General features: G+C 45.9%; 1 protein-coding gene across 2 annotated transcripts; it reads right to left on the bottom strand.

Moving 5' to 3' along the window:
- Positions 1-632: 632 nt before the first annotated feature.
- Positions 633-23,228, bottom strand: RBSN (rabenosyn, RAB effector). Of its 2 annotated transcripts, none has more exons than XM_088450244.1 (12): positions 23,085-23,228; positions 15,414-15,636; positions 14,755-14,898; positions 13,713-13,813; positions 12,861-12,906; positions 12,621-12,782; positions 10,849-11,093; positions 8,730-8,800; positions 7,592-7,678; positions 4,863-4,965; positions 4,645-4,749; positions 633-1,850 (listed from the first exon to the last, which is right to left on the bottom strand). In XM_088450244.1, exons 2-12 carry the CDS (start codon positions 15,574-15,576, stop codon positions 780-782), a joined length of 2,298 nt encoding a protein of 765 aa, XP_088306370.1. In that variant the 5' UTR covers positions 15,577-15,636; positions 23,085-23,228; the 3' UTR covers positions 633-779. The 2 variants fall into 2 exon arrangements, with proteins under 2 accessions (XP_088306370.1, XP_088306371.1); XM_088450245.1 differs by having other exon boundaries at positions 23,031-23,102.
- Between the last annotated feature and the right edge of the window lie 1,199 nt (positions 23,229-24,427).

The raw sequence follows: 24,427 nt of genomic DNA, 5'->3' as shown, positions 1-24,427 counted from the left end.
AGGCCTGAGTCCAGCGCATGTGCAGGAACACAAGACTGCCGTTGTGGCCCGATGTCCCTCATTCCTTTATACTGGGGTTATTGTAACACAGGAATAGTGCAACTAAATGACGGGTGGGGGTCTGCATGACACTTTCACCTTTGGCAATGGCTGGATGAGCATCTGGAGAGGCGGAATGTAGCAACAGCTGACGTGACAAAGGGCGGTTAGTGTTTGGAGTGCTAGGCGAACATCTTTAGTTAAGTTGTTTGTGGCTCACGGGCTTGTGTTCCGGATTTAGTTATAATCTGGTGTTTGGAAATCTTCTAAATCCAATACATTCAATCTAGGAGATCATCAGCTTCCCCCATGTCATGATATTGTACGGCCTCACGTCCTGATCGCACACATTAAGCGTGTAGTGCATTTGGGTTGTGACATCTCATCTGTCTAATCATCAGACCTAGGTAGCTTGTACCATCAACATCACAGTTGGTAGTTGTGTTCCAAGTAGCTTTGTTCATTTCGGATAGTGGCTGGTTTCCCCTCCGGGAGTAATTAATGTAACAGGCTTAGAGTGAAATCTCTTTAATACAGTTCGGACACTTAGAGGTCATTGGTGTGAGGCACCCCGCGCACCGCACCGCACCCCCCCCCCCCCCCCCCCCCCCACCACGTAGTGTTTTGAAGCACAATGGCATAATCTGGTTAGTGATTTTGATATCCCAGCCTCTGCTGGTTACAAATCAATAAATGGATGAGAGAGACTGAGTCTGAAGCACCCAGTGTCCCACCCATGATTACTTCGTCTGCCCCTTCTGCTTGGCCAGAGTCTTCTTCAGTTCCCTCAGGTTTTCGGTCAGGACCTCCACCTCGTCCAGCCGCCCACTGTGCTTGGCGTCAAATATGTAGGCCTTGATATTATCTATCTGCTGCAGAAGTAAATCTTCATCAATCGCCTCATTGGCTCCTGAATCCAGCTCCTCAAACGGGTTCCCCGGACAAGCTCCCTCGTCCTCCTCAAAGGGGTTTTTGGACGCCGGTGGCTTCCGGTCCTCTTCTGGCGAGTTTTCAAAGGGATTGGAGTAGGCTGGCGTTATGGCACAGTTGCTTCTCCTTTGCTCCTCTGGCTTCTCCTCGTCATCTTCATCAAACGGATTATATTCCCTGTGGCCATTCTGCTGAATTGGGTCTGAGAGGGGTGGAGCCGGCCCCTGTTCCTCGTTCTCAAATGGGTTTAAGGACACCTCTTTGTTCATGTCAACTTTAGGGAGAGCAGGGGAGATGCGCGAAGGGAGAACAGGTGTGGTCTGCAGAGGAGGCTGAGACACCGGTAGGGAAAGCTGTAGAGTGCGAACGTCCTGTTTCGGGAGCTGAAGATCTAGCGCCGATGTCTGTTTGTCCTGCCATACGGCCAGCTGACTCTGCTCTCTGAAATCCAAGGAGTGAGTTCTGTTGTGCTGGGCCAGCCCCCGCTTCTGCTCCCTGCTCACCTCCCTCTTTCTCAGCACCTCCAGCTGTTCTTTCTGCATGGCCTCTTCCTCCGCCAGCTCCTTGGACATCTGGATGGCCGTCTCCACCTGCTGCTGGTCATACTCATCCTGCAGTTGCCTCAGGTTCTCCTCTAACATGTGGACCTCATCTACGCGCCCAGCCTCTCGGGCCTGCAGGATGTAGGAGGTGATGTTCTCGATCTGCTGCAGAAGAGGGTCTGAGGTCTCTCGATTGCGAGGTACACCAGAGGTCGGCAGCCATCCCTCCACCTTCCGGATGCGATCCCTCTGAGGCAGCTCCCCGTTCATTACGTCAGAAGAACGAGGGAGGGTGTTTCTATTCCGCTCATCTCTCTTCTTCTGTGCTTCGAGGGCAGCCTGCGAGGAAATAAACCAGTGAGATAACGGACCAGAGTCTTACATAGCATAGATAGGAAATGGATCAGTCTCCATAAACCATTATCTATGGGGTATTTATACAGGACTCGTGCTCACAAGAGTTATAAAGCCGTCTTTTCTCTTTGTGGCGTGATCGGTGAAGAGATGGAAGCGGTCATAGAGGTCACCGATACCTACAAATGCGGGTACATTACAGAAGAGGATGACAGAGTGGGTACATGCCGGTACATTACAGAAGAGGATGACAGAGTGGGTACATGCGGGTGTATTACAGAAGAGGAGGACAGAGTGGGTACATGCGGGTACATTACAGAAGAGGATGACAGAGTGGGTACATGCGGGTACATTACAGAAGAGGATGACAGAGTGGGTACATGTGGGTACATTACAGAAGAGGATGACAGAGTGGGTACATGCGGGTACATTACAGAAGAGGATGTCAGAGTGGGTACATGCGGGTACATTACAGAAGAGGATGTCAGAGTGGGTACATGTGGGTGTATTACAGAAGAGAATGTCAGAGTGGGTACATTACAGAAGAGGATGACAGAATGGGTACATGCGGGTACATTACAGAAGAGGATGACAGAGTGGGTACATGCGGGTACATTACAGAAGAGGATGACAGAGTGGGTACATGCGGGTACATTACAGAAGAGGATGACAGAGTGGGTACATGTGGGTGTATTACAGAAGAGGATGACAGAGTGGGTACATTACAGAAGAGGATGACAGAGTGGGTACATGCGGGTACATTACAGAAGAGGATGACAGAGTGGGTACATTACAGAAGAGGATGACAGAGTGGGTACATGCGGGTACATTACAGAAGAGGATGACAGAGTGGGTACATGTGGGTGTATTACAGAAGAGGGTGACAGAGTGGGTACATTACAGAAGAGGATGACAGAGTGGGTACATGCGGGTACATTACAGAAGAGGATGACAGAGTGGGTACATTCGGGTACATTACAAAAGAGGATGACAGAGTGGGTACATGCCGGTACATTACAGAAGAGGATGACAGAGTGGTACATTACAGAAGAGGATGACAGAGTGGGTACATGCGGGTGTATTACAGAAGAGGATGTCAGAGTGGGTACATTACAGAAGAGGATGACAGAGTGGGTACATGCGGGTACATTACAGAAGAGGATGTCAGAGTGGGTACATTACAGAAGAGGATGACAGAGTGGGTACATGCGGGTACATTACAGAAGAGGATGACAGAGTGGGTACATTACAGAAGAGGATGACAGAGTGGGTACATGCGGGTACATTACAGAAGAGGATGACAGAGTGGGTACATGTGGGTGTATTACAGAAGAGGATGACAGAGTGGGTACATTACAGAAGAGGATGACAGAGTGGGTACATGCGGGTACATTACAGAAGAGGATGACAGAGTGGGTACATTACAGAAGAGGATGACAGAGTGGGTACATGCGGGTACATTACAGAAGAGGATGACAGAGTGGGTACATGCGGGTGTATTACAGAAGAGGATGTCAGAGTGGGTACATGCAGGTACATTACAGAAGAGGATGACAGAGTGGGTACATGCCGGTACATTACAGAAGAGGATGACAGAGTGGGTACATGTGGGTGTATTACAGAAGAGGATGTCAGAGTGGGTACATGCGGGTATATTACAGAAGAGGATGACAGAGTGGGTACATGTGGGTACATTACAGAAGAGGATGACAGAGTGGGTACATGCCGGTACATTACAGAAGAGGATGACAGAGTGGGTACATGTGGGTGTATTACAGAAGAGGATGTCAGAGTGGGTACATGCGGGTATATTACAGAAGAGGATGACAGAGTGGGTACATGTGGGTGTATTACAGAAGAGGATGTCAGAGTGGGTACATGCGGGTATATTACAGAAGAGGATGACAGAGTGGTACATTACAGAAGAGGATGACAGAGTGGGTACATGCGGGTGTATTACAGAAGAGGATGTCAGAGTGGGTACATGCCGGTACATTACAGAAGAGGATGTCAGAGTGGGTACATGTGGGTACATTACAGAAGAGGATGTCAGAGTGGGTACATGTGGGTACATTACAGAAGAGGATGACAGAGTGGGTACATGCGGGTACATTACAGAAGAGGATGACAGAGTGGGTACATGCGGGTACATTACAGAAGAGGATGACAGAGTGGGTACATGCGGGTACATTACAGAAGAGGATGACAGAGTGGGTACATGTGGGTACATTACAGAAGAGGATGACAGAGTGGGTACATGCGGGTACATTACAGAAGAGGATGACAGAGTGGGTACATGCGGGTACATTACAGAAGAGGATGACAGAGTGGGTACATGCGGGTACATTACAGAAGAGGATGACACAGTAGACGCACGTGTGTAATAGCCCTTACTCTCATTTCCCAATAAAAGCAGATCAGTTAACCCTCTTGTAGTTACAATGTTGGGCAGGTCGTTGCGAGTATTGTCAGCATTATAGAATATGTGCCTTCAGCAGTAACAGCACGATACATATAACTTATTAGAGAGATCATCACAGCGACGTGACTCAGCAAAGGTCGTACATTGTAGAACGGCCCGTTAGTCACAGTATGTCACCGGAAGTGGTGGCCTGGCACATACAGCTGACAATCAACGTGATGTCTGAACATCCAGACGTGCGCAATTCAGCAACCCATATATGCCTGGCAGGCGTTACATTCGCCTGACTACAGCCAATATGCCCCCGAGATATGTCGGAATGAGGGTAGTCAGGATATAAAAGGGTCAATGTCTCACCTGACGCTCTTTCTGCAATTTCTGCTCGTTCTCCTGCCTGCGCTTCTCTCTCAGCTCCTCGTACTTCTCTTTAGTCGGCAGTGACATCAATCCTAAAAGTTTTTCCTAAAAAAGAAGATGGGTGCAGAGGTCATCAGGACGGACGATCTCGGCGGGAGCCGGAACTCTGCGCAGGAAATGCAGGAACGTTCCATTCCGCTCTGACTGAGGCACGTTACCTGCACAAAGAGCGTCGCCGAGTATCGGATCATCTTCTGCAGCTGAAGGTGCTTGGGGTGGGGTTTGGGTTCCTCATTCATTCCCAGGATCAGGATCTTCTTACTGACAGACATGGCTCAGAGGTTAATAAACATAATTACAGTAAATAAAACTAAAATGACATTTAAACCCCCCTAAAATGAGAAATTTTAATGATAAAAAGTCATAGTCCTCTCCCTCTATTATAAAGAGCAAAGTACAAACCTTCAGCTGGAAGCAGGATGGAATTCCAGTAAAATCTAATTGCATAAGAAAGTACAGCGGGGTCTCTTATCAACTAAACTTTATGTGACGAACCAGATCGCTTGATTATAATGTTCTAATTAACGATGACTAATTCAGAGTCATGAATAATAGTGTATTTTACTAGTAAATTCAACAAAAGATTGTCAACACACAGATAATATGTTCTGCGATCTGGATTTTTAAGGCGGGTATCCACTACCCGACAGTGAAAAGACTGAACGATAACGATATCGTTCACTACACTGCAGGGTGCCCACACTGAACCATATGTCGTTCAGTGCAGGCACAATCACCTGCAAACATGCTGAACCTGACGATAACGTCAGGTTGACCAGCATGTTTGAACGATGATAGATGTCTAAAAGACCAAATTTTCAAACGATTATCGAACGATTTTATCGTTATCGTTCATCTTAATCGTCTAAACATACTGTTTATGGCAGGCGCATTCCAGTAAGTAAATAAGCCCTTTACTGTTGCAGGTGAGTCTGACTTTAATTGTATACAATTTGCCTGTGGATGTCAATCCAAACTCTGTTTTTGGTTTAGTACTGTGTGATTGCATGAGCTTACATCCCTGCCATGCGCCACATGTATAGAATCCTTTCTTCTGTGTTTTCATGTCTATACTGTTCTGTGTGTATTTCTTCGGCCTAATGTGATTTTATTATTACAATCAGAACTTGCCGCAATTTCTTGAGTGACAATTACCCTCCTATCCACTCAATTGGATTAAAAAGGGAGCCGGAATACAATACCGTTGACCTACAAAATAAGTATATTAAGTGTCGTCTGGCAACGTATATATATATATTTTGCTCTATTTTGAACCGTGTCAAAGATTACAATACCAGCTAGTTTCATTTATAAATAGGCTGTTGATTTTCACTGACTGCATGTATGGTTTAGGAATACACACCACCACAAGTTTCTATTGTAATTTTCCATGGAAGTATTTTATTAATGTTTATTTTATGAATGTGTTTGATCACAGGGCCTGATTCAGAGCCGGACGCTATTTGCAGGTCTGTTGACTCCTCTATGTCTGAACGAGCGAACGAAACATGCGCTCGCTATTTTGAAAAAACGCCCCCTGGCCCCTCGCATCATACGTCATCTCCGCTATTTATTAGATTAATCGAGTACATCGAACGGCGTATGAACTGCTCGCTATTCTTGTGGTAGCATTTTCCTACCGCAATCATGCGAGCAGTTCAGGCTAAAGACAACCAAGTGACGTGGTCGATGACGCTGCTTTGTTAATTATGCACACCCTTAAAACGCCCGTTTTGACCGTTTGGCACGCCTGCGTTCTGATCACCACTCCCCGTTTTCAAGCACCTTCCCCTGTTACCACCCACAAACGCCTCATTCGGTCACTCAAATTAGCAGGCATTCGCTATTTTGCGAGCACACGATTTCCGACCACACTGACTGGTTGGCGCATGCGCATTACAACCCATACGCAGATGTGCGAACATCGCTCGGAACGAACGAGCGGCCGCTTACGAGCGGCTCTGAATCAGGCCCACAGTTCATATTATCTGTGTGTTGACAATCTTTTGTTGAATTTACTAGTAAAATACACTATTATTCTTGACTCTGAATTAGTCATCATTAATTAGATTATAATCAAGCGATCTGGTTTTCACTATATATATTTTTTCATGATATTATACATGATAAGTGCAGCACTTTTTTCTATATGTATACTTGCTAATTAGGTTGGTCCCTGATAAGTACAGCTGCTATCTAAAGCACAGTATATTTCCCAGGTGATCCACAGTGCGCAAAAAATGATTATACCTCTAATGGTGCGTACACACTGGGCGATTAAAGTGGACGACTGAACGATAACGATATCGTTATCGTTCAGTCGTCCACTTTATCGTCCATTTTTAACACAAAAAAGATGAACGATGACGACGACGCGCGTTCCCGCGGGTCGTTCGTCATCATCGTTCATCGCGCTGACATGCAGGCCAACCTGACGACCTCGTCAGGTTGCTGCATGTCAGGGAATGGGTGAGAGAGCCCGGCGCTGAACGATATCGCTAATGATATCGTTCAGCGGCTGTGCTCAATGTCATGAACGACACTGAGCACAGCCTGCCGGGGACACACTAGACGATATCGCTCAGGGAGCATATCGTCTAGTGTGTACGCACCTTAAGTGACATCATTGGTCAAAGTGACCTTTTTAACCCATCATACTATCCTGAGCATTTCTGTTATACAGGAGACCGAGCGCGGCTCGGGGCAGCCAATGAGGGCTGAATATGTATTATGTAAATATAGCCTAAGCGAATGAGAACATCTGAGTCACATGTCCCTAGTAAATGGATACGTCTCAGGCCACAATATGGCTGCCCCCGTGTGCAGCGGACACGTGCTCACTCAGGGTGGAATGCTGCCGATTACAGCACATGGAAAACACGCTCACCTTAAAGCATCTATCAGCTCGTAGAGTCTCTGCACCTCTATTCTCAGGTTGTTGGCATGGTCCAAATTGTAGGTTGTCTCCCCGGCGCTGAGCATTAAAATAAACACAGAACAAGTTGCAGAATCTTTGTAGGATAATTACACCTTGTCGGGACACACACAGAGAACGGGACGCGGGAAACAACGGGGAGGGAGAGCCGTGGGCGTTTTCAGGATGCTGCATCACCTCCCCACCCACATCTATTTCATGTGCATTTATTTTCTTGGCTCATCTGCTAACTTTTTTTTTTTTTTTTTGCATCTATTTCTTAAAGCAGCGACCTAAATATAAAGTATACTGTCTCAGAATATGGCATAGGCAGGGGAATACCACGGTAATGCATGCCCCCCTTAATTTATATAGAGGATCTTCTTCTCCTGCAATCCCAAATTTGCCCCAAATGTCTAAACAATTTGGGCATCCACTAATGAGAGGCAGATGTACCGGACTTATATGGGGACTACAAGAAAAGAACCACCGCACTAGTTTACAACCATCCCTCACATCCAAACATATCAATTGTATAATTGAAACTAAAGTTGAGGGGTGCTACCCACTATGTTACTTTGGCAAGAAGAACACACAAAGGATGTTGGGTGCACTGATTGAATATTGAAATGTAACTTTTATTATGTCCATTAATCTAAATCTATATTTATTTTAATGGACAGAATAAAAATTACATTTTAATATTCAATCAGTGCACCCAATATCCTTTGTGTGTTCTTCTTATATGGGGACTGGCCGCTATTATATTTTGTAAGTATTTCAATTTCGACATTTGATTAGACTTAAAAGGCCGGAGCAGCAACCACTTGCACTGCATGGTGTAAGAGAGGGGGGGGGGGGGGGGGGGGGTGTAATTATAGTATGCACCAATGTGACCTATACAGGTAAGGGGGAGGGGCACTGCTACAGCTCAGGAAAGCTTATTGGTCCATTACCGCCAACATTCCGAGCCAGAGATAAGTAGATCATTTCCTTATTCAAAAAAATAAGAGAGTTTTTGTTGCTTAATTAAACTGGCATGGGGCTGCTGCCCTGGAGTGGGGATACTTTGTGCGAGATGGTGCGGTGATAGTCTGATGACTGCACTCACTTGATAGACTGTGCCATCCGGATGTATTCAGGAGCCTTCTCATCCACCTTGTCCATACAGGCTCGAAGTCGCTGCAATAATCAGACAAGTCGGTGTAATTTCTGCCACTACATCGGTCAGCGCTTCCTCCTCGCAGTAATGAATCAGTGATGCTCTACTATATACTGCCGTCCATTTAACATGTATCGTATAGGCACGCTGAATTTAATGGCAGAAAGAAACCTGCAGGTCCATTTTTAGGGGTGTATTAATGGGATAAATTCTTCAGAACTGTACATGGTTCTCAGGATGAGGTCTTACCAGTACCCTACAATGGTAAAATATGACCCCTCTTCCTGATACTAATACTTCTCCCTATATAACCGACTGTAGCCTTTCCCACCGGAGCAACGCCACTTGGTCCCTGCCTCTGAGACTGCAAGGTTCCTTTCCTGTGCTGTGGGCATCACTATTCATTCTGTGTTCTGCCTTCTGAATGTGTGTCCCTCATGTATTATTTAGCATTTTCATGTACCCAATTTAGGATTCCACCCTATAAGACCAGTGGTTCTCAAACTCGGTCCTCAGGACCCCACACAGTTCATGTTTTCTAGGTCACCGAGCCAATGAACAGGTGTAGTCATTACTCACTGACACATTTTAAAGATCCACAGGTGGAGCTAATTATTTCACTTGTGGTGCTGTGAGGAGACCTGGAAAACATGTACTGTTTGAGAACCTGTACTATAGAACATTCCTCTATTTTGTCTGAATCATTTTCGCATTAGTTTTGCCCCTTCTGGATCTTTGCATCATCTGCAGAAAGACAGTAAAACCCTCACGGATTACAAGAAATTATCAACAATTAAACACACAAGTAAATACAGGACCCAGGAGTGACCCTTGCAGCGCTCTGCTGGTGACCAGCCCGTCCCCGGAGCTTACGCCATGGACTACAACGCTCGGTCTCCCGTCCTTTAGCAAAACATTAATCTACTCAACTACCCTTGAGCCAAATCCAAGGATTTTACACTTTTGAATTTATTTACACTGTAGATCCACTAAATATGATTTACATTATTTCCAAACCACAAATCAATGTTGACTTGGCTCTTACAATTTGTTCACTTTGATTTTGATATTAAAAAAAAAAAAAAAAAAAACACTATTAAAGCGCTTCAGTTTTCTTGATGTTTTGACCACTAGGGGGCTACAAATGTCCACAGAGATGAGTCAGTTACTTAGTTACTGAAGTTTATTAGGGGTATTCAATATGGGTGCGATAACATCGTTTTTTGCGTTAATATCGCACTTTTTAACGTTTTTGCGTTAATATCACTTGTTTTAGTTTTACACCGTATTCAATTTCAAAGACGTATCGCAGGTTTGAAAAGTCTTTGATAAAAAACGGGGATAACTTTTCACCATTGAATAGGTGTTGAAAAAAAGTGCAGAATTGGGGTTTAGGGGTGCAGGCTTAAAAAAAAATAGCCTGCACCCCTGAGATTGACATTTAAAAAAAGAACTGTGTCAAAAAAAGTTTTTTAAAAAAAATAGGGACACCCCAAAAAAATTTAAAAATTGGGGTGAAAAAAAAAAAAAATGGGAATAGGCAAATAGGTTCAGGGCTATTCTGCAAGTATGCGGCACATGTTTTCTAGAATAGAATTATAGCGGCAGGTGCACAAATGCAGAATTTTAAAAAAATTACTTTAGGGACACCAAAATATGCTAGTACCCATTTTCATGTACCCCAAATTTGATGGGACCACTTAAAAAAATGAAAAAAATAACCTAAGTGCTCTTCTGCATCACTTCTTCAATGTTGGGAAAATAACACCTGCTGCGGCTATTTAAATCCCCAACTTTCAATTAAAGCTAAAACGGGGGTATCCATAGTGTTCCCCCATGTTTTTACAACTTTACGCAAATCCAACTTCGGCGTTTCCGTTAATTTTATTTTGAATACGGGGATAAGCGGGAGCGCGCACCAGACTTAACGCAGAAAAAAACTCCGATATGAAACGTTAACTTCGCCAGGGAAGTTAACCTTTCATATTGAATACCCCTCTATATGTTGTTCTGATCACTCACAGAAAGATCACATGAGCACAGAGTCAGGTGACCTAACAGGACGTACCTGGTAGATCTTGACGATGTCTGGCGTGTGCTCCTTCTCGTCCATCTGCATCTCCCGCTTTAGCAGCGTGTCCTTACAGTGCAGGCAGCAGCGAATCTTATCGTCGTCCTTTTCCTCCAGCACCGAGCTGACGCTACTGATGCTGCTGATGCTCCCCCGGCGGGAGGTCTGAGAACCGGAGCTCGGGGACAGGTTGGGGCTGCCGTGGGTAGACAGTGAGTGTTTGCTGGCGCTAGTTAACTTATCTGTAGATGGAAAAGAGACCAATCTAAGGGCTCGATCCAATTAGGTGCAAATTGCGAGTTTGTTTCTGTAAACGCACACATCGCCGCGAAGCGCGCTCCAGAGAATTCTCCAATCCAATTAAAAATGCCTATTGGCACTACTTGCAGCGGAGGGATGCGAACTAACTGCCAAATGAGATTTGCGAGAAATGCATGAAAATGTGGGGAGACCATCCTGGACCCCCCAAAATAGATAATTTCGTTAGCAGGACCGTATAGACGGCTGTTTGTGGCCATTAGGAAGTTACTGTAGGTTTTGAAATGGCGTCAAATGGCTGATTTGTGTGTTTTTTTTAAAAGCAAGAAAATGCTAAAAAAAAAACTAAAAACTTTTTTCGTTTAATCTCAAACGAATTAAACGAAAAATGCAAAAAAAAAGTAGGAAAAAAGGGTGATTTTGGGGTACTTTGAGGGCACCTTGAAAAGTGGAAAAAAAAAAAAAGATAAAAACAATTATTTTTCAACTAAAAAATTATTGTAATGACATTTGGGGTGCCTAAACTAAAGAAAAAGTTGATTTTGGGGTAATTCGAGGATTTTTTTTTGTTTGTTTGTACCTCAAAAAATTACATGTAATTATTGGACTAAATGAGCTAATTAGAAACTTCCAATTGCCTAATTGGCCATTAGGGGGAGTGTCCAAGGGGTTCAGCACAGTGTTCCCACATTTAACCTTAAAATAAATATTTTCCTTTCCATCTCTCAGGGAGGTGCGAGTGGAAACTTGCGAATTCAGTCTGACTGATCAGTGCGAGTTGCTAATTGGATTGCAAAATGAAAATCGCAACTCACACCTTGCAAATTTGCACCTAATAAGATTGACCCCTAACTGTCTACCTGAAAAAGGCTACATGGAAAGTCCCTGTCCAGTCTGCCAAGTACCTACACGCAGAGGACGCGGCCTTGAGAGCATTGAACAAATATTTATGGAAATGCAGCCAAGCCATTCACTATGTGCTAGACCAGGGTCATTAAGATATCAAAAATCAATGTAGAATACTATGCAAAGTGCCACGCACAAAGGGGGGCATGTAACCCCCTCACCAGCTGGCCCCGTCCCCTCCAACAGGCCTGGCACAAATAAATTAGTATCCCCCCTCCTCTTGGTGCCCAAGAATAGACAAGGAAATGTCTCACTATACACCGGGACACTGGGATCAAACTCGGTGTAAATTACAGACACGTATGTAAAGAACGTCCTATATCCCTACAACCAGTCCAACATGTGCAATATGGTGAAAATCTGACATGTGCCACTCTGGGCAACTGGCAGATACCCCTCCACCCCCCGCACTATAATCAGAACAATAAGACCGGACACAGAAATGGAATATTTTAGCCAATACATAAAAAACGAGGAGAATAATCTCTGCACAGCGCAGCGTACATGGTGACGCTATATAAACAATAACAACCGCAGACAGTGATAGACGGTGCAGCAGCCAGGCTGCGTTATACAACTGGGGACATTATAATCTCATTTCTCACTGGCAAATGGAATGGTGATGATCTCGGTGCATCGCCTGCACATGATGGAACCACACAGCCGGCAGTGGTGGCGCCTATTGCGTATAGTGAACTTGTTCCCGCAGTCCGGGCAGAAGGGCACGTCTTGGTCATTCACCCACGGCACCACAGACTTCTCTATAGCTGGACGAGAGAAGCAAACTCTGAATTAATCCCAACACTGACCACAACCAACAGCCGCAGAAACGAGAGCCGGCGTACCTCTTATCTTGGCAGAGTCCGTATTAATGCGGTCAAACGAGGTTAGCTATGGACAGACAGACACAGGGGGTTAGTTAGTGTTTAAGTCCTGTACGGACAAAAATATTCAACATAATGATGTACAGTTATGAAAACTGGCGAACACATAACTGTGCTGTAACCATAGCAACAACTCAAACTAACGTCCAGGTCAAAGCACCTATTATCATTTTAAAAAATAACAGGGGACAGGAGGACGCACAGATACGAAGATGAAGTGGGCTGGGCCAAAACATCCTGTAGCCAATCAGATGATTAGAATGTTCACGGCAGAATTCAATATTTCAGCTCTTCCAATACCTGCGTGCCGATATGTGGGAATAGGCGGAAGGGGGAGGAGTTAGACCAACATATAGCCAATCCGAGCATCCAAATATAAGTCGGCACATTAATGATGTGAGACTATGGTTACACTAATGAGGGATGATACACAGCTCTATGCGCAAGATAGCGCCTACATCTAATTTTTCATCAGAGCATTGGATTTGCATAATTTCCTGTGCACCAGTTTTCATTTATTGTACATAGAATTAGGCTTATGCCTACACCACCACAGCTAGAACAGGATATAAGTAAATAAAAAAAAAGTTGGTACTTTAAATCCCATGGCTAAACAGCTGAAATCCCGACACCTGCCGCAAGTCGCGGGTTATTACATTTGGGCAAGTGTTGGAACAATTAAAACGTGCTTTCACTTACTAAAAATAAGTTCGTGTACCTTTAATCCTATCTAACATATCCAGCTTGTATTGTTCCATTCCTAAGATGCCAAAAACACATGAGCCTGGCTAAGCTCCAGGAAAGTAAATTCACCTTCTGTAAGCGAATGATTAGTTTGTTGACTTCTACCACATAATGATCAATCCGGGCCGCTCGGTGCCGCTTAAAGTCAGACAGGTGACTGCGAGTGGCCCCTGTTGGAAGAGAGACACAAATATAATGATCCGTGAGTGGCTGCTATATTTGTCGCACTACAAGCTGAGAGCTGATTACTTCTCCTGAAGGTGCCGTTCACGTGTTCTTACATAGAATGTAATGTTAATATTCAGTAACCGCCTCTGGTAGATGGGTCACACATCTGCAACGTTTGCAGCGTAGACAGAAATACTTGTGTTACAAGCAAATGTGTATTACTATTCTATTATATAGTAAATCTGACAAAAATCATTACACTCATCACACCATGAATAATCTCTATAGCAGCGGTAGGCAACCTGTAAGCTCTCCAGATGCTATGGAACTACACATCCCAGCATGCCCTGACAGTTGTGCTGTTTGAGCATGCTAAACCGGTGGCAGGGCATGCTGGGAGGTGTAGTTTCCCAGCAGCTGGAGTACCCCACAGGTTGCCTAACCCTGCTCTATACCATGAAGGGGGTTTATAACCTTCAGGTCATTTTCCTGTACGTGCCCTTCTGTAACACTGGCTAAGTACAGATCATTTTCCTGTACGTGCCCTTCTGTAACACTGGCTAAGTACAGATCATTTTCCTGTACGTGCCCTTCTGTAACACTGGCTAAGTACAGATCATTTTCCTGTACGTGCCCTTCTGTAACACTGGCTAAGTACAGATCATTTTCCTGTACGTGCCCTTCTGTAACACTGGCTAAGTACAGATCATTTTCCTGTACGTGCCCTTCTGTAACACTGGCTAAGTACAGATCATTTTCCTGTACGTGCCCTTCTGTAACACTGGCTAAGTACAGATCATTTTCCTGTACGTGCCCTTCTGTAACACTGGCTAAGTACATATCATTTTAAAGCCTGGCATGACTGCCTCTATGGAGTTGGCGCCACTTTCTTACTGTTCAGTGATTGGCTGTCAGTGATGGCAGCCCAAAGCCATAAACTCACCTATTTCCTGGGGGTCCCACATGCACGGATCCACTCCGCCATAGCTGAACGCCTCGTAGCGCTCCTGGGATCCGCCTTCGGCCCGCTCACCTCCATCCTTCTTCAGAAGCTTGTTCTTTGCTTTCTTGGCAATTTGAACCAGATCTTACAACACAAACACAAAGAGACAGGAAACCTCACCAAAGTGCTCATTATGGGGCGGATTTAAAGGCAGCAGCAATTCCAACTACTGGAATTGCAACATTTTGCGCAGCGTAAGATGAAAATGCAGTGTAAGGAATACAGCGGAGCGTGGCTCTGCAGAACACGCCAATGTGCAGTATCGGCCGGCGTGCAAGACGAGGATCCCATCTGCACCTATTGCACTTTAACACGGTTTGGGAATGTGATAGCACAAGTGAGATTCAATGAATAGTGAAGGAATAGCAACAAGGCACTTGTAGAGACAAAGGGAAAATGGACATACCCATTATAGACACATAGAAGCTTATAGGATCTACTCTATATTACATTCATTGCAATTTCTGGTTTAGTCGTGCTTTTATCTTTCATCACACAATAACCTTATTTTGGGCAAGGGAGCGTTTTGGCGATACAGCCTGCTGCCAGGTATTGGTGCCACCACATCAGTGGGCATTGCCCTGAGACACCGCACTCACTTTTCAGTTGCCCCTTCACATCTCTGTCTTCGCTGGAGTGTTCTTCTTCATAATGGGAATGCAGCTGATAAAAGGACTGAAGGTCTTTTAGGCATAATGGGCAGAGGAAGCCCTCCCTCACTTCACCCTGTTCATCAAATGGGGCATTGTACTGCGACGCCATGAGAGGCCTGGGCACACTCTGTCAGGGCAGGACAGGCACCTTACAGCGCTGCAGACACACCTGAGGAGACAGGTACAGAAGCCGTTTCATTTTCATTTCAGAGTACAGTCCGGTCACTTAGTGAGTAATACAACTTGTCACCTGCCACGTCTCCTTATACTCAGACCAATACTTTATATTAGGAAAAACACATCCAAATATTGTAGTTTCAAAACATTATCTCTTGCTATAAAGGCCCTATAGTAACATAGACTGACCAGTGCACAGCATCCGCAGGTCTGCATAGATATGGCCTGACGTACATACTGTAATAACAGACTGACCAGTGCACAGCATCCGCAGGTCTGCATAGATATGGCCTGACGTACATACTGTAATAACAGACTGACCAGTGCACAGCATCCGCAGGTCTGCATAGATATGGCCTGACGTACATACTGTAATAACACAGACTGACCAGTGCACAGCATCCGCAGGTCTGCATAGATATGGCCTGACGTACATACTGTAATAACACAGACTGACCAGTGCACAGCATCCCCAGGTCTGCATAGATATGGCCTGACGTACATACTGTAATAACACAGACCGACCAGTGCACAGCATCCGCAGGTCTGCATAGATATGGCCTGACGTACATACTGTAATAACATAGACCGACCAGTGCACAGCATCCGCAGGTCTGCATAGATATGGCCTGACGTACATACTGTAATAACAGACTGACCAGCGCACAGCATCCGCAGGTCTGCATAGATATGGCCTGACGTACATACTGTAATAACATAGACTGACCAGTGCACAGCATCCGCAGGTCTGCATAGATATACGGCCTGACGTACATACTGTAATAACATAGACTGACTAGTGCACAGCATCCGCAGGTCTGCATAGATATGGCCTGACGTACATACTGTAATATCATAGACTGACCAGCGCACAGCATCCGCAGGTCTGCATAGATATGGCCTGACGTACATACTGTAATAACAGACTGACCAGCGCACAGCATCCGCAGGTCTGCATAGATATGGCCTGACGTACATACTGTAATAACATAGACTGACCAGTGCACAGCATCCGCAGGTCTGCATAGATATGGCCTGACGTACATACTGTAATAACAGACTGACCAGTGCACAGCATCCGCAGGTCTGCATAGATATGGCCTGACGTACATACTGTAATAACACAGACTGACCAGTGCACAGCATCCCCAGGTCTGCATAGATATGGCCTGACGTACATACTGTAATGACACAGACCGACCAGTGCACAGCATCCGCAGGTCTGCATAGATATGGCCTGACGTACATACTGTAATAACATAGACCGACCAGTGCACAGCATCCGCAGGTCTGCATAGATATGGCCTGACGTACATACTGTAATAACATAGACTGACCAGTGCACAGCATCCGCAGGTCTGCATAGATATAGTCTGACGTACATACTGTAATATCATAGACTGACCAGCGCACAGCATCCGCAGGTCTGCATAGATATGGCCTGACGTACATACTGTAATAACATAGACTGACCAGCGCACAGCATCCGCAGGTCTGCATAGATATGGCCTGACGTACATACTGTAATAACAGACTGACCAGCGCACAGCATCCGCAGGTCTGCATAGATATGGCCTGACGTACATACTGTAATAACATACTGACCAGTGCACAGCATCCGCAGGTCTGCATAGATATGGCCTGACGTACATACTGTAATAACATAGACTGACCAGCGCACAGCATCCGCAGGTCTGCATAGATATGGCCTGACGTACATACTGTAATAACATACTGACCAGTGCACAGCATCCGCAGGTCTGCATAGATATGGCCTGACGTACATACTGTAATAACACAGACTGACCAGTGCACAGCATCCGCAGGTCTGCATAGATATGGCCTGACGTACATACTGTAATAACATAGACCGACCAGTGCACAGCATCCGCAGGTCTGCATAGATATGGCCTGACGTACATACTGTAATAACATAGACTGACCAGTGCACAGCATCCGCAGGTCTGCATAGATATAGTCTGACGTACATACTGTAATATCATAGACTGACCAGCGCACAGCATCCGCAGGTCTGCATAGATATGGCCTGACGTACATACTGTAATAACATAGACTGACCAGCGCACAGCATCCGCAGGTCTGCATAGATATGGCCTGACGTACATACTGTAATAACAGACTGACCAGCGCACAGCATCCGCAGGTCTGCATAGATATGGCCTGACGTACATACTGTAATAACATACTGACCAGTGCACAGCATCCGCAGGTCTGCATAGATATGGCCTGACGTACATACTGTAATAACATAGACTGACCAGCGCACAGCATCCGCAGGTCTGCATAGATATGGCCTGACGTACATACTGTAATAACATACTGACCAGTGCACAGCATCCGCAGGTCTGCATAGATATGGCCTGACGTACATACTGTAATAACATAGACTGACCAGCGCACAGCATCCGCAGGTCTGCATAGATATGGCCTGACGTACATACTGTAATAACATACTGACCAGTGCACAGCATCCGCAGGTCTGCATAGATATGGCCTGACGTACATACTGTAATAACACAGACTGACCAGCGCACAGCATCCGCAGGTCTGCATAGATATGGCCTGACGTACATACTGTAATATCATAGACTGACCAGTGCACAGCATCCGCAGGTCTGCATAGATATGGCCTGACGTACATACTGTAATAACATAAGACTGACCAGCGCACAGCATCCGCAGGTCTGCATAGATATGGCCTGACGTACATACTGTAATAACAGACTGACCAGCGCACAGCATCCGCAGGTCTGCATAGATATGGCCTGACGTACATACTGTAATAACAGACTGACCAGTGCACAGCATCCGCAGGTCTGCATAGATATGGCCTGACGTACATACTGTAATAACATAGACTGACCAGCGCACAGCATCCGCAGGTCTGCATAGATATGGCCTGACGTACATACTGTAATAACATACTGACCAGTGCACAGCATCCGCAGGTCTGCATAGATATGGCCTGACGTACATACTGTAATATCATAGACTGACCAGTGCACAGCATCCGCAGGTCTGCATAGATATAGTCTGACGTACATACTGTAATATCATAGACTGACCAGTGCACAGCATCCGCAGGTCTGCATAGATATGGCCTGACGTACATACTATAATATCATAGACTGACCAGCGCACAGCATCCGCAGGTCTGCATAGATATGGCCTGACGTACATACTGTAATAACATAAGACTGACCAGCGCACAGCATCCGCAGGTCTGCATAGATATGGCCTGACGTACATACTGTAATAACATAAGACTGACCAGCGCACAGCATCCGCAGGTCTGCATAGATATGGCCTGACGTACATACTGTAATAACATAGACTGACCAGTGCACAGCATCCGCAGGTCTGCATAGATATGGCCTGACATATATATTGAGTTATGTACTAACCAAGTTGTTATTATCAGCCAATCAGCTCTGATTGCTGTATTGCAAATTTCACTAATGAAAAAAAAAAGCAAATGTCTGATTGGTTACTGGACATTTCCACATATGAGCCATGAGAGTAAATGAAGGCCAATGTATGTAGCTGTTATCAGCTCTTCCCCATAGCCCCTATACTGTCCACTAGTCACACGTATGTTCTCTGCATTCATTCTGGTTCTTAGCAGCACTTTGGCATCTCAAACACACTCAATGTCATTATCCATCAGTAACAGGCCTGCCAACCATATACCCTACTTCTCAGTATCAGTCATAGGCCTGCCAACCACATACCCTAATTCTCAGTATCTGTCACAGGCCTGCCAACCACATACCCTACTTCTCAGTATCTGTCACAGGCCTGCCAACCATATACCCTACTTCTCAGTATCTGTCACAGGCCTGCCAACCATATACCCTACTTCTCAGTATCTGTCACAGGACTGCCAACCATATACCCTACTTCTCAGTATCTGTCACAGGCCTGCCAACCATATACCCTACTTCTCAGTATCTGTCAGTCACAGGCCTGCCAACCATATACCCTACTTCTCAGTATCTGTCACAGGCCTGCCAACCATATACCCTACTTCTCAGTATCTGTCAGTCACAGGCCTGCCAACCACATACCCTACTTCTCAGTATCTGTCAGTAACAGGCCTGCCAACCATATACCCTACATCTCAGTATCTGTCACAGGCCTGCCAACCATATACCCTACTTCTCAGTATCTGTCAGTCACAGGCCTGCCAACCACATACCCTACTTCTCAGTATCTGTCAGTCTCAGGCCTGCCAACCACATACCCTACTTCTCAGTATCTGTCAGTCACAGGCCTGCCAACCATATATCCTACTTCTCAGTATCTGTCAGTCACAGGCCTGCCAACCATATACCCTACTTCTCAGTATCAGTCACAGGCCTGCCAACCATATACCCTACTTCTCAGTATCTGTCAGTCAGAGGCTTGCCAACCATATACCCTACTTCTCAGTATCAGTCACAGGCCTGCCAACCATATACCCTACTTCTCAGTATCTGTCAGTCACAGGCCTGCCAACCATATACCCTACTTCTCAGTATCTGTCACAGGCCTGCCAACCATATACCCTACTTCTCAGTATCTGTCAGTCACAGGCCTGCCAACCACATACCCTACTTCTCAGTATCAGTCACAGGCCTGCCAACCACATACCCTACTTCTCAGTATCTGTCAGTCACAGGCTTGCCAACCATATACCCTACTTCTCAGTATCAGTCACAGGCATGCCAACCATATACCCTACTTCTCAGTATCTGTCAGTCACAGGCCTGCCAACCACATACCCTACTTCTCAGTATCAGTCACAGGCCTGCCAACCACATACCCTACTTCTCAGTATCTGTCAGTCACAGGCTTGCCAACCATATACCCTACTTCTCAGTATCAGTCACAGGCCTGCCAACCATATACCCTACTTCTCAGTATCTGTCAGTCACAGGCCTGCCAACCATATAGCCTACTTCTCAGTATCTGTCACAGGCCTGCCAACCATATACCCTACTTCTCAGTATCTGTCAGTCACAGGCCTGCCAACCACATACCCTACTTCTCAGTATCTGTTAGTCACAGGCCTGCCAACCATATACCCTACTTCTCAGTATCTGTCAGTCACAGGCTTGCCAACCACATACCCTACTTCTCAGTATCTGTCAGTCACAGGCCTGCCAACCATATACCCTACTTCTCAGTATCTGTCAGTCACAGGCCTGCCAACCATATACCCTACTTCTCAGTATCTGTCAGTCACAGGCCTGCCAACCACATACCCTACTTCTCAGTATTTGTCAGTCACAGGCCTGACCTCCCTAATACAGCCTCGCTATCAACCCTCATCACCCAAGTCACACGTCACCCAATACACCCTCATTATAGGGGGTGTATTGCACCACAAACCTGTCACCCCAATACATCCACATTATAAGTCTGTGTCACTCCAATCACACACACCCAAATCCCAATACACCCTAATTATCAGTGTGTCATCTCAATCACACACCTGTTTCCTCAATACATCCTTATTATCAGTATGCATCTCCCCACACACCTGTCACCCAATACACCCTCATTGTCAGTGTGTCACCCCAATACACCCTCATTATCAGTGTTACCCCAATACACCCTCATTATCAGTGTGTCACCCCAATACACCGTTATTATCAGTGTGTCACCCAATACACTGTTATTACCAAGCGTCATCCCAATCACATACTGTCACCCTACTACGCCCTCATTATCAGTGTCAGCACAATCACATACCTGTTACCCCAATACACCCTCATTATCAGTGTCTCCGCAATCACGCACTTGTCACCTAAATACTCCTTTATTACCCCAATCACACACCTGTAACCTCAATACACTATCATTATCAGTCTGTGACACCCCAATCACACACCTCTAACCCCAATACACCCTCATTATCAGTATGTTTCACCCCAATCACGCATATAATCCAAACACACCCTCATTATCAGTCTGTGTCACCCCAATCATGCACCATAATCCCAATACACCCTCATTATCAATCTGTCACCCCAATACACCCTCATTATCGGTCTGTATCACCCCAATCACACACCTGTCACCCCAATACACCCTCATTATCTGTATATATCACACCACACACCTGTCACTCCAATACACCCTCATTATCAGTATATATCACACCACACACCTGTCACTCCAATACACACTTATTATCAATCTGTGTCACCCCAATACACCCTCATCATCGGTCTGTGTCACCCCAATCACATACCTGACACCCTAATACACCCTCATTATCTGTAACACCTCAATACACCCTCATTATCAGTCTGTCACCCCAATACACCCTCATTATCGGTCTGTGTCACCCCAATCACATACCTGACACCCTTATACACCCTCATTATCTGTCACCCCAATACACCCTCATCAGTCTGTATCACCTCAATCACACATCTGTCATCCCAATACACCCTCATTATCACTATATATCACATCACACACTTGTCACTCCAATACACCCTCATCATCAGTCTGTGCCACCCCAATACACCCTCATCATCGGCCTGTGTCACCCCAATCACATACCTGACACCCAAATACACCCTCATTATCTGTCACCTCAATTCACCCACATTACCAGTCTGTGGCATCTCAATAACACATCTGTATCACACCACACACCTGTCACTTCAATACACCCTCATTATCAGCCTATCACCCCAATAATATACCTGTCACCCCAATACACCCTCATCAGTCTGTCACCCCAATACACCCTCATTATCAGTCGGTCACCCCAATACACCCTCATTATCAGTGTGTATCACACCACACACCTGTCACTTAAATACACCCTCATTATCAGCCTATCACCCCAATAATATACCTGTCACCCCAATACACCCTCATCAGTCTGTCACCGAAATAACATACCTGTCACCCAAATACACCCTCATTAACAGTCTGTGTCACCCCCATACACCCTCATTATCAGTATACATCACACCACACATCTGTCACTCCAATACACCCTCATTACCAGTATATATCACACCACACACCAGTCACTCCAATACACCCTCATTACCTGTCTGTATCACCCCAATACACCCTCATTACCAGTATATATCACACCACACACCAGTCACTCCAATACATCCTCATTATCAGTCTGTGTCACACTCATTATCAGTATATATCACACACCAGTCACAGCAATACACCCTCATTACCAGTATATATCACACCAGTCACCCCAATACACCCTCATTACCAGTATATATCACACCAGTCACCCCAATACACCCTCATTAGCAGAATATATCACACCACACACCAGTCACTCCAATACACCCTCATTATCACCACCATGCCCAGCCAACTTAATACACCTACGGGGTCCCTCTATGTAGAACCTCACAGCCTGAATCGAGCCCAGTCTCATCGTACCCTGGTCCCCGGTGTCCCTCCCTCTCACTCCGCCGGGCGCCATTGCGGCTGTCACTCCCGAATCGATAGCTCGGTAATCCAAGGCCGCCTGTCACGTCAGGAAGGAGAGCTGAGCGCCGAGCAATCGATAAGCAGCACTAGCAAGCACTGAGCCGCAGCAGCAGCAGCGGCGGCGGCGGCGGCCTATCAGTGATCACTATGGGGGGAGGAGGCCCAGCTGGGGGGAGGCAGCAGGGGATGAGGAGCACAGGGAATACATTATGGGGCCTATGTATCAAAGCTTGATGTGAGATCAAATTGTGAAATATATATCAACAACCACTCAGCTCCAAACTGTCATTCCTTAAACACAGCCTGCAAAATGTAAGTTAGAAGCTGATTGGTTGGTGATATATCTCTCACAATTTTATCTCATATCAAGCTTTGATACATAGGCCCCTATATGTGGGACATGGCGGGGCGATACCGTTTAATGTCAGTATGAGGGGAGAGATGACACGGCGGGGTGATACCATGTAATGTCAGTATGAGGGGTGAGAAGACATGGGGTGATACCGTGTAATGTCAGTATGAGGGTAGAGAAGACATGGCGGGTGATACCGTGTAATGTCAGTATGAGGGGAGAGAAGACATGGCGGGGTGATACCGTGTAATGTCAGTATGAGGGGAGAGAAGACAGGGCGGGGTGATACGGTGTAATGTCAGTATGAGGGGAGAGAAGACATGGCGGGGTGATACCATGTAATGTCAGTATGAGGGGAGAGAAGACATGGCGGGGTGATACCATGTAATGTCAGTATGAGTGGAGAGAAGACATGGCGGGGTGATACGGTGTAATGTCAGTATGAGGGTAGAGAAGACATGGCGGGTGATACCGTGTAATGTCAGTATGAGGGGAGAGAAGACATGGCGGGGTGATACCGTGTAATGTCAGTATGAGGGGAGAGAAGACAGGGCGGGGTGATACGGTGTAATGTCAGTATGAGGGGAGAGAAGACATGGCGGGGTGATACCATGTAATGTCAGTATGAGGGGAGAGAAGACATGGCGGGGTGATACCATGTAATGTCAGTATGAGTGGAGAGAAGACATGGCGGGGTGATACGGTGTAATGTCAGTATGAGGGGAGAGAAGACATGGCGGGGTGATACCGTGTAATGTCAGTATGAGGGGAGAGAAGACATGGCGGGGTGATACCGTGTAATGTCAGTATGAGGGGAGAGAAGACAGGGCGGGGTGATACGGTGTAATGTCAGTATGAGGGGAGAGAAGACATGGCGGGGTGATACCATGTAATGTCAGTATGAGGGGAGAGAAGACATGGCGGGGTGATACCATGTAAT

Source organism: Taudactylus pleione, unplaced genomic scaffold (genome assembly GCF_031769625.1).
Source record: "Taudactylus pleione unplaced genomic scaffold, aTauple2 ptg000512l, whole genome shotgun sequence".
NCBI lineage: Eukaryota > Metazoa > Chordata > Amphibia > Anura > Myobatrachidae > Taudactylus > Taudactylus pleione.
This window is presented reverse-complemented; position numbering and strand designations above follow the sequence as displayed.